General features: G+C 40.2%; 4 protein-coding genes across 4 annotated transcripts; 3 read left to right on the plus strand and 1 right to left on the minus strand.

Moving 5' to 3' along the window:
- Window positions 1-304: 304 nt before the first annotated feature.
- Window positions 305-3,437, plus strand: LOC101292017 (4-hydroxybenzoate polyprenyltransferase, mitochondrial-like). The gene is made up of 10 exons (XM_004298566.1): window positions 305-675; window positions 975-1,110; window positions 1,426-1,547; window positions 1,760-1,829; window positions 1,934-2,083; window positions 2,347-2,482; window positions 2,623-2,719; window positions 2,924-2,995; window positions 3,118-3,296; window positions 3,328-3,437. The coding sequence occupies exons 1-8, from the start codon at window positions 305-307 to the stop codon at window positions 2,991-2,993; spliced, it is 1,152 nt and encodes a 383-aa protein (XP_004298614.1). The 3' UTR covers window positions 2,994-2,995; window positions 3,118-3,296; window positions 3,328-3,437.
- A 246-nt stretch (window positions 3,438-3,683) lies between these two features.
- On the minus strand, window positions 3,684-6,059 carry LOC101294257. The gene is made up of 3 exons (XM_004297702.1): window positions 5,952-6,059; window positions 5,347-5,628; window positions 3,684-4,391 (listed from the first exon to the last, which is right to left on the minus strand). The coding sequence occupies exons 2-3, from the start codon at window positions 5,532-5,534 to the stop codon at window positions 3,752-3,754; spliced, it is 828 nt and encodes a 275-aa protein (XP_004297750.1). The 5' UTR covers window positions 5,535-5,628; window positions 5,952-6,059; the 3' UTR covers window positions 3,684-3,751.
- A 2,845-nt stretch (window positions 6,060-8,904) lies between these two features.
- LOC101292306 (probable metal-nicotianamine transporter YSL7-like) lies at window positions 8,905-11,626 on the plus strand. The gene is made up of 5 exons (XM_004298567.1): window positions 8,905-9,271; window positions 9,726-9,987; window positions 10,069-10,203; window positions 10,282-10,590; window positions 10,630-11,626. The coding sequence occupies exons 1-5, from the start codon at window positions 8,905-8,907 to the stop codon at window positions 11,624-11,626; spliced, it is 2,070 nt and encodes a 689-aa protein (XP_004298615.1).
- Window positions 11,627-12,376: 750 nt separating this feature from the next.
- LOC101293970 (DEAD-box ATP-dependent RNA helicase 2-like) lies at window positions 12,377-15,609 on the plus strand. Its single transcript, XM_004297701.1, has 8 exons — window positions 12,377-12,760; window positions 12,844-13,084; window positions 13,173-13,253; window positions 13,360-13,467; window positions 13,544-13,663; window positions 14,037-14,204; window positions 14,733-14,819; window positions 15,199-15,609. Exons 1-8 carry the CDS (start codon window positions 12,444-12,446, stop codon window positions 15,310-15,312), a joined length of 1,236 nt encoding a protein of 411 aa, XP_004297749.1. The 5' UTR covers window positions 12,377-12,443; the 3' UTR covers window positions 15,313-15,609.
- The last annotated feature ends 415 nt before the right edge of the window (window positions 15,610-16,024 follow it).

Genomic DNA, 16,024 nt, shown 5'->3' on the forward strand with positions numbered 1-16,024 from the left:
ATACGTCGTGACTCTCGTAACAAACAAATAGAGAGCAAAGCCCGTATCTGAATTCTTCACCACTTTAACTGAAAAGAGTGAAGACTGACGCCGCTATCACCGCCCCAGTAGCAAAACAGCAGACGACCTAGTCTTCTCTAGATTAGGTTCAAAGAATTATTCTAGGTTTAAGAAGATCGAGAGGCCCAATAATAAGACATCCTGGACTTCAATCCAGGCCCAACCCATATAACAAGTCGCGCCACACCGCCGCAATGTAGTCGGTAAATTTTGAAAAAGCTTTAGGTCCTCTCTCAGTCTCGAAATGACGCCGTTTCGGGTGTTGTCTCGGGCATCGCGTCGGCTCCCGAAGCCTTCGCTCCCTCGCTCCCATCTCTCCGCCGTCTCTACCTATCAGCCAACCGCCAAACCGAATTACCCTAATACCCCTTTGATCCCATTCGATCACAAGCACCGTTGGATTCCCAGTTATCTGGATTCTGATCTCAGGTTCGTAGCGCACTTATCGGGCTCGTCTTCATCGAACAAGGACGAGAATCATCGGGTCGGGGATGACCCGAAACCTGAAGCATCTTGGATCGATGTGTATTTGCCCAGGCAGGCCCGCCCTTATGCGAAGCTCGCTCGTCTCGACAAGCCCATTGGCACCTGGTTGCTTGCTTGGCCTTGTATGTGGTAAGCTATGCTTCTATTTGGTTTAGTTTAGGGTTTAGGGTTTAGGGTTTAGTTTAACTTAAAAAGGAAGCAACTTTTCATTTTTTACTGCGTTGTTTTGTTCAAAACTGATAGCAATTTGGGTTGGTTGAAGTGTAAAGTAGAGGCCATTTTGATTTTTACTGCCCATTGTTTTGTTCAACTGATGAGTGCATTGTTTTGGTTCTAAGTGATACAATTTGGTTTAGTTGGACTGGAAAGTTAGTAACTTTACTAGTTAAAATTCATGGAGTGAGATACATGCATGATGGTTTGTGCAGGTCAATAACATTGGCAGCAAGCCCGGGTTATCTTCCGGATATTAAGATGTTGACATTGTTTGGATGTGGGGCTTTGCTTCTAAGGGGTGCCGGATGTACCGTGAATGATCTCCTCGATCGCGATATTGACACTATGGTAATACTCGTTGGCCGTGCACTTTCATTTGAGTTTGGTGACTGGTGCTGAGTACATTGTCGATTTTCTGTGTAGACTTGGTGGTGTGCATATGAGGATATTAGATTTTTGAATGGCAATGGGATCAATTGATAGTTGCTAAGGTGTTCTTTTTTATTCAATTTGAAATGCTTAATGCCTGGGGGATGCTAAATCAAACGACTGATATGGAAACTGAAGATGAGAAAAATTGTCGAGTTTAAAAGTTGAAAACTTTTTGCTTCTCTAGACATGTTCTTGTACGTAATTTTCTCTGATCAAAGAGCTGCAATTCAGGTTGAACGTACAAAGTTGCGGCCAGTTGCAAGTGGTCTCGTGACACCTTTTGAAGGGTTGTGTTTTCTCGGATTTCAATTGCTTTTGGGTCTTGGAATTCTACTTCAACTGAATAATTATAGGTTGGTACCCTTTTCAGCTGCCTTGTTGTGTTGTCTTACTCTTAGCAGCATTTGTTAATTGTGTTGAGAATGAAAACTCTGAAATCATGTTGTGACTAAATTTCCTCCACAACAATGCCTTGGGCTCCTGATTTTCACTTTTATTCTTTGAATCTGGATAAGTCACCAGTTTCGAACATATGAATAGTGGGATATTGTCTTGATATTGACAGCCGTGTTTTGGGGGCTTCGTCTTTGTTGCTAGTTTTCTCCTATCCCCTCATGAAGAGGTTCACATTCTGGGTAAGTAAACATCTGGTTTTATAATTTAACCTGAAGTAAACATTGAACTGCAGTTTCATGACAATTAACCAAGAGATTGATAAATGGTACGATACTTTCTGCAGCCTCAAGCATACCTAGGTTTGACCTTTAACTGGGGAGCTTTGTTAGGATGGGCTGCAGTTAAAGGAAGCATTGATCCAGCCATAGTACTTCCATTGTACATATCTGGAGTATTTTGGACACTTGTGTATGATACAATATATGCACATCAGGTACCAGAAATGTAATGAATATAAATGCAGTATTGTTTTCTTCCCCCCGCTTCTTGATAGTGTTTCTTCTGTAGATTATGTTACTATCTTAGTGTCCAATCAAAAAAGGAAAACAAAATGTCTATAACCTTTGGTCAATTCCAGAATACGGAGATACCTATGAAGATAAACATAATTTTTCTTGTACTTAGATATGGAATATGTAGGAGTAACTTAACTTTTCCAATGCAGTCTAATATAGATGTTTATTTTAATGCTTTCAGGATAAAGAAGACGATCTGAAGGTTGGTGTCAAATCTACCGCTTTGAGGTTTGGTGATTCAACAAAGGAGTGGATTGCTGGGTTTGGAATCCTGTGCATCTGTAGTCTTGCCCTCAGTGGATATAATGCCGAAATTGGTTTTCCCGTCTTTTCATTTCATTTTCTCTTATATATCACATATATATAGATCTATTTTTTACACACTATTTATTGGAGTCTCAGCCTAATTTTCCTTTTTCTTTCTGCTCCCACATCTAAACTGTCTACCATGGAACAGGCTGGCCATATTATGCACTTTTGGCGGCTGCATCTGGACAATTAGCTTGGCAAATATGGACAGTTGACCTTTCATCCCGGATTGATTGCAATAGAAAGTATGTATTGTAACTGTGTATCTGTTTAATTTGCTAATTTAATAGGCGGATAGGTGTGTGGTTTACTTGTTATGGTTTTTGATGGTGTATCATGTGGCTGTTCTTCTGTCTTTGAAAATGAAAATATTATCGAGGAGAATTATTGACTTGTTTAGTTTTGAATACTATAAGCTGGCTTAACATTCTTTCTTGTCTTGGTTATAGGTTTGTGTCGAACAAGTGGTTTGGTGCTATTATTTGCAGTGGAATCTTATTGGGAAGACTTTCATCATAGGGGTAAGGTTACTTTTTGAATATCTACTCAAGTCTTTGTACTCTTAGTATGCCTTCTTTTCTTAACTAGAATTCATCATCTGTTGCCGGAATGTGACAGCATTGTTGACATGGCCAAAGTTCAGGTGTTTTGTGCGGTGCTGCTTGTTGAATATGCAAAGGAAGATCCCAGATTGAGTACTAAAACGAAGGTAGCAAAACGATCGCTATGGAAGCATTCAAAGTGCAAGGATCTGTAGGTCACATCTTTAGTCAACTGAGATACTTTTACTTAAAACTAATTTTTAGTCAAGAATTGAGATACATATACTTTCATTAGTCAAGAATTGAGATACATATACTTTCATTAGTCAAGAATTGAGATACATATACTTCAAAGTACAGTATACCTTTTCCTTGGGGGTGTTTGAAATTAAATGTATTCTTCCTTTTATAGGAGTCAAAATTGTACTCTTTTCTATTGTTGTAAGAGTATTTATGCTATATAATAAATCTCAGTCACCTCTACTCGCGCTTTTGTTTCTTTCACCCCGGCTGGGCGCGTCCCTACTTCTAGTTTTGACTGAAATACACAACTGCTCTTACTTGTTTGGTCAAATTCAGACTTGAGCAAGCTCTATATGATCGGGCCTTCAAGGCATTAAGGATTTGACTACAATAAAATCACATAAAATGATAATCAAAGCCGAATAACCAAGAATTAAGGAATGTTGTCTCTCAAAATTCCATATTTGAAGGCACACTAAGGTATCATCCCATTTACAAAAAGAAAGGGATTGACAGATCACTGATGTTTTTCTTCTGCTCATTTCTTTCAGCGAGTTCCTTCAAACTAGTCCATGATTTTCTCCTCCGTTTGTTTGTCGTGCTGGTGGAGTTCTCTGCATCTGCTGGGGCAGGACTGGTTTCGGGTTCAGGTCGTTTCTTTGATACTGATCTGTTTCTCTTCTTCCTCTTCGAGTCCAACAAAGTAACCACAGGTTTCACCATGGGAGTTGTAGGACTGTCCACAGTAGGAATATCTTCATCTATTGTTGTTGAAGTGACGATCTTATCCACAGTAGGAATCTCTTCATCCGGAGTTGGAGTTCTGGTTTTCAATTTACTAACCTTAACCTCATCTGCATTGGTCTTCTTTGGGGTGGCAAACTTCTGAGAAATGTATTTAGCAGGTTTCAAATCTGAAGCTTTTTTTATCTTTGAGGGGCATATCGCTTTCACATGTCCACGTGAAGTCCCTCTCTTCACATTCCTTTCAGAACAGAAGTGACATGTATACACTACATTGTTCTGGGTGAAAGTGAAATTAGCGGGCTTCTTACTTCTTCGTCGTGCCTTTGCCCTATTTTTTTCAATTCGAATAGTACAGTTGAAGCCAGGCTGCAGAACTGTTTCACATCTGCAAAACAGTACAATGCTGATCACTGTTGTGTGCTTTAGAAAAGAATTGAAGATCATTCAGTTACTGAATCCGAGAAAAAAGTATAAACTGCACGTGATCATGCATCTGACTAATACATCTGCTTCAAGAACACTTTGATATCCCATGATGGCTTTATACATCTTTGAGCTAACAGAACTGAATCAACAGAATCCGAAAAATAAGTATAACATGACTTAACTCAATAGAAGCCTCAAATACCACATCAATTAGTCCAAAATCCAAATATATGAACACCACATCAAATGTGAAAGAAAAGCCAGAACATGAAGTGACCGAAAAATGCCCATGAATTTTAGTAAGAACTCTGTCAGCAGCTGACAGTATCAAAGTAGATGCAACTAGGACAACAGTTATCTAGAAGAGTCCAGAGCCTATGCGCTCCCTCCCCATCTTCTGATCTGAAGCTTCCATATATATCATTTAGTTTATATATGCCCGTAGACACTGAATTCAAGATGCTTGTATTTCCATAAAACTTTGGAATAAGTGAATAACTACCAAATTCTATTTCCATAGAAATTCAAATATTTAAGTTCTTTTGTGACTTGCAATGCGAGTCAATTTCCTTGCAGAAAAGTTCCAAATCAATTTTAAACAAAAATTTTACCTTTTAATATGTAATAAGCTCAATATATGTAGAACTTAAGAAGAGATAAGTCACCAAGTCACAGTCAATGTAGATAATCAAATCCCAAAAACCACTCCTCTCAAATTGTTGTAACTAAAATGGTGCCTTTTTGCCATACAACCAACTAAACAGAAACTAAACCGAGCTAACAAAACCTTTAGTAAAATGCTCTCCAAACAACCCCCAAAATACCTATTCAGTCAGTCACTCTAACAGCAACCGAGTTCAATTTTGCAAGTCTTTCTCTCAGATAAAATTCATGTGTTCCATAATACAACATACCTCTGGCAAGAAACCATAGAAAGGTCAGCGGGCACATCCAGACCCTCTTGAGTAGAAGCCAACTTGTGCCCAAAGAAGGCCCCCAAAGAGGGAATAGAAGTCTCCCCACCAGTCCATAAAGCTAGCCTCTGCAAGTGATCAAGCTTCAATGCAGCTTTGGGATTGATGGAGCCTCCCTTGCTTTGCATTTTGTCCTCTCTCAGCGATATCGGATTGTTTGACCCCAAATGTTGTGGTTGATGCTCGGGAAGCTGTGCCGGGCTTGTTGACAATGTTATTGACCTGCACATAACATCATGCATGTATCTCAGTCCATTAATTTTACCTAATAGTTCCTTGCTTTCCAGTCCAACTAAGCCAAATTGTATCACTTACAACCAAACAATGCACTCATCAAAACAACAAAGCACCTTACTTTCTACTTCAACCAACCCAAATTGATATCAGTTGAACAAAACAAAGCAAAAAAAAAAAAAAAAAATCGACTTGCAAGTAAAACCCAAATTGCTATCACTCCAACCAAACTATGCAGTAGAAAAAGTAAGAGTTGGCTTACAATTTAGTTCAACTAAGCCAAATGATAGTAAAATAGAAGCATCACTTACCACCTCCTCTCTTCCTCCGTGATTCCAGGAGCCCAGATTCTTTAACCAACAGAACACAAATCTCAAACTAATCGAATCTCAATCTCAATCTCAACAGAACACAGATTCTTTAACTAAGTCTTGATTTTGTTCTCGGTTTTGAGACTTAGGACAGGTTTTGGTTGACTGGATATAAGAGGGTGGGGGAGGGGCGGTGATGGGTTTGGAAGTTGGAACAGTGAAGCAATCCTGGGGGTAAAAAAGGAAAGAAAAAAATATGCGGGCCAGGCGGAAATAAGGCGCCGATAGGCGCTCTACGTGGCGTGGGCCTTATTGGGCTATGGGGTCGACCATTTAAAATGAAAAAGAAATAAAAAACTGGACAGAAAAATAATTCTTGTGGGCTAGGCGGAGACGGGTTGGGCTAGACGGAATCAGGTCGCGTGGGCCTTATCGGGCCGTGGGGTCCACTATTTAATAAAAAAAAATAAATAAAAAACAAAAAACACAAGACCATTTCCCCACCGCATGCCATGCATGCAGAAGAAGACTGAAAACGTCCTCGTTTCTTTCCTTAACTTGGAGCCGGAGTACGGCAACGCCTATTTATATATTGAATTTCTTCAATAATTCCATTTTTCTGCAATAATTTCTTTTCGTGCTACTCCTATTTACCTGTTCATCTGTTTGAAGTTTATGCAGAAGATTTCGCCAACTCATTCTTAATTGAATTCATACATGCTAGTTTTTTTTTTTTTTTTTTTTTTTTGAGAAGGTACGTAGTAGTTGCATTACATTACATAAGATGATTCTGAAACATAAGTAATCAGAGGGAAACATGACATTAATATATTGCAAAAGCATGCCTCGGTGGTGCAGAGCAACTTGTCCTTCTCATTCACCAGCAGAGCATGTCATTACTTGTAGGCTTACAGAGAGTGATGGAGTTAGAACACAAAGCAACCACCCATGTTGAGCACACATATATCCTCAAGCTGACTAGTGTTGTATTCGAACTGGCGAAGACCCAGGGTTTGGACAGAGAATGATCCACAAATTGATTCACAAGTTAAAATTTCTGAAGCACTTCTAGGAAGAGGAGGACTAGCTGTAGATTTTGAATAGGAATAATTGAAAGTGAGCACAAGAAGAGTTGTCACCCAGAAGAATGCAAAGCATACTTTTTGACCTCCAAGATGGACACAGCTGTATGCGGTTCATTTAAATCCTTCAAGTTCACCAGACAGACTTATCTCAGCTACTAGTTCAATACAATCAGTTTCACCCTGAGCGGACAGCACCATGCGGGAGACTAGTATGTTTTCATAATCAAAGCTAAAGATTAGCTTCTCATCCTCCTCCTGCGAGTCCACGACTAAAACCTTGTTGAAAATTTCTGGGAAAACACCCATATCGTCCCGAATGCGGGCTTCACGATCAGACCATGTTGCCTTGGGGTCAGCCACGTCAAAGCAGAGTAGCTGGCCTTCTGTGTCCTCCTTTGTGGGAAGTGTGACAAAGATCTTGGTGCGCACAACAGCAACATTGGATGGACGAATGGCTTGCCAGGAAAGGTCGTCTCCAGTTGGAAGACTTAGGAGAGAAGCCCATGTTCTTGTTTTGGGGTCAAATACTTGGAAAGCCGGACCTTCCTGGCCGTGTTCACGACCAGAGAGAGCATATAGCTTACCGTCGATCTCCCCCAGCCAGGGACGAAATTTCTGTCCTCCTGGCAATCCTGGAATACATCTGCAGCTGATGAACCTGGGGTTGGGTTCCACACTTTGATCAGTCTCCAAAACATAGGTTCGTGCAGGGGGACTTTATAGCAGCCGCCGGCCAGAATGATTCGAGAGCCAAAGACACCAATACCCATATTGATGGGAACGGCTTTTCCCTCTAGAACAGCAACTTGTTGTAGGTCGGAATTGGATTGAGAAGAAACTTGTTTTAGCTTGGAATCGGATTGAGAAGAAAACATGGGAATCGGGGTAAGGTCAAAAGAGAACAGTTCGCTCAATTTGATGGCGTGGACACGGTATCGATTGAATTCTTTGACATAAACAAAATGGTACTCGTAAGTACAAACGTACAGTTTCGCTTCACCCTCGTCCGATTTCTCCCTCTCCCGGGGGGCCAATCTCGGCCTCGGCAGTGTTTCCGTACCTATTCTAACCATCCTTGGAATCCCTAACCCTAGATCTGTTTTATTTCATATATGCAGTTTCTCTCTATGTTTGTTATAAACTTTTCACACGGCAAATTATTAATTAATTTCATCAATTCCTCATCTTAATGGTGCTAAGCTGGCAGAAGTGGGTGATATTATTCCTTAAATTCTTCCTAATCTTAATTACCTCATAGCTAGATCATAATCCCACTTAATTGCTAAATTGATCATTAGTCCACCCAAAATGGAATTTTCATTTATTTTAGGTAATATATCAGGAGCGGAGATGTTGTTAGCAAGTATATATCGTTTCATAATTTCACCATAACAATTAATCAGTAAATAAATCAACAATAAAATCCCGAACATTTCTACCATATATATTCACCACAGTTGTGAACATATTAAAAAGATCAGAGGTCACTTTGAAAGACTAAAGTTAATCAACAAATTAACACTGTAAATTAACCGATCGATTGCTAGCTGTAGCACTGAAAAATTTCTCGTCGAGAAGCCGTGGAATTAGCTAGAATCCTGAACAAAGAGTCCAGACTCTGTCAACTTCATTCTCATTAAATTCCATCTTCCTTATATAACACATACGTAAAAGGTCAGACTTCTTCTCACTATCAGATCTAGAAGACGTATATCTTGTTCACGACAGCTCGCAACTGCTACGCTTGAAACCCTCTCGTCCATTCAAATTAATTCAATTAACCCTACACAGCCATAACATCTCCCACAGTCATATATACTTGAATTCCTCCATTTCTCTCTCAGAGTCCATAACCTAAAAACCTAGCTATGGAGAGAAAGAAGAGCGATGATTTTGATCAGGATGATGATCAAAAACCACAACATAACAAGGTATTGGTGGAAGCGGCCTTCCGGAACCAGGCGGTGCCGCCGTGGACGAAGCAAATCACTGTGAGGGCCATGGTCACTAGCTTTATTCTCAGCATCGTCTTCAACTTCATTGTTTGCAAACTTAACCTCACCACTGGTGTCATACCATCGCTCAACGTCGCCGCCGGCTTGTTGGGTTTCGCCGTGCTCAAATTTTACACCGCTATACTCACCAAGATTGGCCTTTTGAAGCAGCCTTTCACTCGTCAAGAAAATTGTGTCATCCAAACATGTGTCGTCGCCTCATCCGGGATCGCCTTTAGCAGTATGTTTTCAATTACAAAACAATCTGTATTTCCAATTCGTTTACCAATTTACCAGTATGATATAGTACTGATTCAGATCTGAGAAGATGTAGCTAGCTAGGGTTTCCAAATTAGGGTTAGCAAATTTGACCCACCCGATATGTACTTTTGCCATCTCTCTAGTTGATATACTGATATACATATGTATGATTCCGTAATACTAACAAGATTTGCAGGAGGCTAGCTACAAGCAAATGAAATTGGAACCATATGTACATAGTTTAATTTACTGTTTTGGTTTGCGTGGTGTTGCATAAAACGATGTATATATACATATATCATATATATCAATGGGATTATCATTAAGTAAATCAGAAGTTGTTTGTAAAGTTCTTGTATATGTTTACATATATCTGCAATATATATCTGATAACGTACGTCGTCAGTTTCTTACTTAGATTGATGTGAGTATAGGTGGAACTGCAAGTTATGTACTGGGCATGAGTGGAGTTATAGCTGCTCAGGGAGATGGCGCCAACACCCCATTGAACATAAAGAACCCTCATGTTGGCTGGATGATGGGATTTCTTTTCGCTGTCAGCTTCCTTGGCTTGTTTTCCATTATGCCCTTGAGAAAGGTGATGATCATGAAGTACAAGTTAACCTACCCAAGTGGAACCGCAACTGCATACCTCATTAACAGTTTTCACACTCCCAAAGGAGCCAAGTTAGCAAAGTAAGTACAGATTACACATTCAATATTTAGTGTTACTTAAGGTGATCAACTTGAACAGGAACTTTTGTTCAAACATTGTAGGAAACAAGTTGCTGTCTTGTTCAAAACCTTCTGCGGTAGCTTCCTGTGGGCCTGTTTCCAATGGTTTTACACAGCCGCTGATGGCTGCGGATTTGTTAGCTTCCCAACATTTGGTCTCCAAGCTAAAGCACAGAGGTAAGTGCACACCCATATGATCCAGACAAAACTTAATTAATTAGGCACAGATGTAACTATTTAATTTACGTACTGCAGGTTTTACTTTGACTTCTCATCGACATACGTTGGTGTAGGAATGATTTGCCCTTACATCGTGAATATCTCTTTGCTTGTTGGATCAATAATTTCATGGGGAATCATGTGGCCTTTGATTGAGAAAAATAAAGGTACATGGTACAGTGCTGATATCCCAGCGACCAGTCTCCACGGTATCCAAGGATACAGGGTTTTCATTGCTATAGCCATGATGCTCGGGGATGGTTTATACCATGTAGCTTACATGCTCATTATGACCTCCTACAGCTTATGTTGCTCACCCAAAACAAAAGAAGACAAGAATTTAGAGTCATCATCCCCACCATTGGTAAACCCTTCAACTGCAAGTACTGAAGCTGGAACAGAAGTTTTGAGTGAAAACTATGACGAGGAGCGAAGAAATGAGTATTTCGAGAAAGACCAAATTCCAAACTGGCTTGCTTTCGTTTGTTATGTTGGTCTTGCCATTGTAGCCATCATCTTCGTACCAATATACATTTTCCGACAATTGAAATGGTACCATATCTTGACTGCTTATATGATTGCTCCAGTTTTGGCATTCTGTAATGCCTATGGTGCTGGCCTCACTGATTGGTCCCTCGCCTCCAACTATGGAAAATTCGCCATCATAATCTTCAGTGCTTGGGTTGGCGCTCCGAAAGGTGGTGTTGTTGCTGGGCTTGCTGCTTGTGGTGTCATGATGAGTGTTGTCTCTACAGCTTCTGATCTTATGCAAGACTTCAAGACCGGATTTCTTACGCTGTCGTCTCCTCGCTCTATGTTCTTCAGCCAAGTACTTGGCACGGCCATGGGTTGTGTCCTGTCTCCTTTGGTATTCTGGTTCTTCTACAAAGCTTACCCACTAGGTGATCCAGACGGTCCATACCCTGCACCGTATGCCCTAATGTACCGTGGAATGGCTCTTCTTGGAGTTGAAGGCGTTGGTTCGCTTCCAAAACACTGTGTGAAACTTGCAGGGTCCTTTTTTGCAGCTTCCATTGCCATTAATTTGATCACTGAGCTTCTAAAGCGTTATGAGACCAAGTACAAGTTGTACAGGTTTATTCCAATCCCAATGTGCATGGCCATCCCATTCTATCTAGGTTCTTACTTCGCCATTGACATGTGTGCGGGGAGCTTGATTCTTTATCTGTGGCAAAGGAAGAACAAACAACAGGCCGATGACTTTGCGCCAGCAGTCGCATCTGGACTCATTTGTGGTGACTCTTTGTGGGGTGTTCCAGCTGCTATCCTTTCACTTGTGAACGTGAAACCTCCAATCTGTATGAGGTTCTTCTCTGCTTCTGCCAATGCAAAACTCGAGAAACTTTTATCTGGTGATTAGTTGCTATCAATTTCAAGTGATAGTGTGTATAGTGCAGGTAGGTAGCTGCTAGACTATTAATTTCTAGGTTATTGCCAGAATAATTGGATTTCTTTTAGAATTTTTCAACCGTATGATTGTCATTTGAACTTTGTTACTGTTTTCATTTACAATTTTTCAACAGTATAATTGGATTTCATTAGAATCTAGTCACTATTTCAAGTTTCAATTGACGCATGCAGTAGTAGATCCAATATTCCAATATATGGGTAAATATTGTTCCAAAATCTTCAACACGAACCTCTTTTCTGAATCTTCCATTGTTCGATACTGCAATATAAACATGTTGGATTTTAAGCACAATTAGATTCGATAGCGAGTAAGGTTTATCCATGCATATTAATGGAGTTCTTCATTAAAGAGACTCTCGTTCGTAAAGTCATTATATAAGAGAGTGAATTCCACGTTCAATTTTACAATGCACATTTCTTCTTTTCACGGTTGAGCATCAACCGACCAGGTTCACACTATAGAAACCCTATACGAATTTCAAGATCTATATACATGCATGTATTGACAATTTGACAAACTATAGGTACGTAGGTGCGTGTGTGTACGAATTTCATAGAACAAGAATAGGCCCAAGAACAACAGATAAAGAAACCCCCCCAGAGTAAAACTAAGCCCAAATAAGGAGGTAACTAAAGGCCCATTGAGGCCCATCAAGTCACATAAAAACACCTTTTTATCTCGTTGCTCGCGTTCAACGAAGACGAGCCTCACTCTCTGCAAAACCCTAACCACCGGAAAATCCAGTTCCCAAATCAAAATCCCGGCCATGGCAGACAATCAAAACCCCCCTCCCAATCTCAACCGAAACCGACGGGGCAACGGAATGGTCAACGAGGACAAGCTGGAGTTCGTCACATCGGACGGCATAGAGCCAATCATGAGCTTCGATCAGATGGGGATCAAGGACGACCTCCTCCGCGGTATCTACAGCTACGGCTTCGAGAAACCCTCCGCCATCCAGCAACGCGCCGTCAGGCCCATCATTGAGGGCCGTGACGTCATCGCCCAGGCCCAGTCCGGTACCGGAAAGACCTCCATGATTGCCCTCACCGTCTGCCAAATCGTCGACACCTCCTCCCGAGAGTACGTCCCTTCTTCTCCTGATTTCAATTTTGCATACAGCTAGGGTTAGGGTTGGCTAATTTTTTATGCGTCGCGGAAATTAGGGTTCAGGCGTTGATATTGTCTCCGACAAGGGAGCTGGCGGCGCAGACTGAGAAGGTGATATTGGCGATTGGAAATTTCATAAATATCCAAGCGCATTCTTGCATTGGAGGCAAAAGCGTCGGCGAGGATATCAGGAAGCTGGAGCATGGAGTTCATGTGGTGTCTGGAACTCCTGGTAGAGTCTGTGACATGATAAAGAGGAGGACTTTGCGCACTCGAGCCATTAAGCTATTGATTCTTGTCAGTCCTCATTCTTCTTTTCCAAGTTTCGCCTTTCGCATTGTCTTGTTTCTTAACCCTTTGTTCGGCTTGGTTTTCGGGTTTTCAGGATGAGTCTGATGAAATGTTGAGCAGAGGCTTCAAGGATCAGATTTACGATGTTTACAGATATCTTCCACCTGAGCTCCAGGTTTGAATCTGCGTATATATTGGTTTCAAACATATCAAGCTTTAATATGCCATGTTAGTTTTGTTGAAATTAGATTGTTAGTCTGAAATCAGTTGTGATGATGTAGGTTTGCTTGATTTCTGCTACCCTACCCCATGAAATTTTGGAGATGACTAGCAAGTTTATGACTGATCCCGTAAGGATCCTTGTTAAACGTGATGAGTTGACTCTGGAGGTATGCAATCCTTCTGCTGTCTATAACTCTTAATGGATTCTGTAATCAAACGTTTGATATGCATCTTTGATGACAGGGGATCAAGCAATTTTTCGTTGCAGTTGAAAAAGAAGAGTGGAAGTTTGATACTTTATGTGACCTTTACGATACTCTTACCATTACACAAGCTGTTATTTTCTGCAACACAAAGAGAAAGGTAAACTTTGCTTTTATTCTTGTCTTGTTATCCTAATGTCGTAAGAGTCTGATGTGAATTGAAAGGTTCCATGTCTGGTGTTTGGTTATGGTTTGTTTATCAGTAGTACTGTAATGTAGAAATATGCTTGTTTAGAGTATTAGGAACAATATACTATCTACTATGTTAATTATTAATTCATTTCATCATAGCCTGTCGGTTATACTACCCTGGTGCGAAATCAATTAAACATATCCTTTTCTCCTTGTCCAATTCATACAGTTGATATGCATAACATTTTGGATTTAATATGTTAAGTAGAATGGAGGCATGGACAATGCTGTCTGTAATTCTGTTTTGTGGTTTCTTAACTTTTTACTTGGTCGTTGGGTAGGTGGACTGGCTGACTGAAAAGATGCGGTCTAATAACTTTACAGTCTCTGCAATGCATGGGGACATGCCTCAGAAGGAACGAGATGCTATTATGAATGAGTTCAGAGATGGTGTTACTCGTGTTCTGATCACAACAGATGTTTGGGCCCGTGGTCTTGATGTTCAGCAGGCAAGTACTTCACTTACAGTTTTTGTAATCTTCAGCTAGAAGGTGTTTGGTGAGAATAGTTGAATTAAGCTATTGAAATAGATTAGCATCTTTAGTGTGCGGTAGCATTTTGGGTGGGTGGGAAACAGAGGTATTCAGTTTACTTTAGATTGATTTGCCAAAACACCATGGTCACTCAAATTTACCTTATTACTGCGATTTTTTTGGGAGAGTTTCTCTACAATAATCTTAGTTATAGTCGTAATGAACCTTCAATAGGTCTGCTTTTGCTGGTGCGGATCATTTGTTTTATGTGAGATGTGGTGGACTGTAGTTGTTAGCATAGGGAATCGTCAAGTTGGTCATTCTTTAATGTGAAGATCAGGACTGCTTTGATGTGAAGGTTTTGCTCTGTTAGACATGATTGGGACTATAGTTTGAATTCCTTTGGCTTTAATAAAAGGATGCCTTTGCTGGCATGTTTTTTTTTTTGTTGCTGTTCAAGATTCTATTTTTCACAATGATGTTAATTTTTTTATCTTTATTCAGGTATCTTTGGTTATCAATTATGATCTGCCAAACAATCGAGAGTTATACATCCATCGAATCGGTCGTTCTGGTCGTTTTGGACGCAAGGTATGGTGTAAATTATTTTCGTCTCCTTCATCTTTAGGTTCAGTTTAGAATCACAGTTATTTACACCAGATGCCCTTTCAACATCTGGTCATGATTGCACTTGTCCTCTCATAGAGATTGAAAGTTTTCTTAAGCATATGTGAAATTGGACTACTTTAATGTTTTATCTTTAAATGGTGTGAACATTTTATTTACTGGGTTTGGACTTTGGAATACTCTACAATTTCAAGGAGATCCTTGTATATTTGGCCCACATATTTCATATGAAATTTAGTAATCAATCTTGTGCTTTGAAAAGAACGTATTTATTCTGATCTTTGCTGCTTTACTCTTACCTTAGTTGTTTGTGAGTTCTAATAAAGGTGCTGGTTGTTTGTAGGGTGTGGCAATAAACTTTGTCAAAAGCGATGATATCAAGATTCTAAGAGACATCGAACAGTATTACAGTACCCAGATTGATGAAATGCCAATGAACGTTGCAGATTTAATATAACAGTTCTCAGCCACCTTTTGTGCAAGTGGAGCAAGTGTGTTTGGATGTGGATTGAGGTGTGGTACCCCTTATTTGTGATGGATTGTACACTAGCAGATGGGTGTATTATCATAATACACACTCGGAAGTTGGACTCATCTTTCCTTTTTATGTTTGTTGGCTTGAAATGCCAAAGTGATAGGCTAGTGTGACATATATCTTGATACTTTAAGCACCCAGTGTGACGGAACCCTGTATTTGATGTTAATTTCAATCCTGGAGATTTTGTGAGAATGAACAAATATTTTGATCTCAGGTATCCATAACTGTTCCCTAGCTCAACTAAATGTATCTATTTCCTGTACATTATTTTAACCCATCATCTAGTAAAACGCCCGAGAGTATCAGAGAACAGTGATTTTGAAGACTCAGAAGTTAGAACCCTTGCTTTTTCTGCGTTGAGCAGTTAATAGTAAGAAACAGCATAGAACATAGGAAGTTTTGAGATTCGAACTGAAACACCTCAAAATAAACAACGACTCATGGCCTGATGTTGCCCCCAGGTCAGTTCGGCTTTTCCAGATAGTGATCCAGAATAGAGCAAGAACAACGATGTATTGGGGGAATATGGCGACAATATTTTTACAGTTTGACCGTCAGAGTTATGCTCACAATAACTTCGGACCAGCATGAACAATATAGGGTTCACCGGAAGGCATGAAAATCCATGGTA

Source organism: Fragaria vesca, linkage group LG4 (genome assembly GCF_000184155.1).
Source record: "Fragaria vesca subsp. vesca linkage group LG4, FraVesHawaii_1.0, whole genome shotgun sequence".
Lineage (NCBI taxonomy): Eukaryota > Viridiplantae > Streptophyta > Magnoliopsida > Rosales > Rosaceae > Fragaria > Fragaria vesca.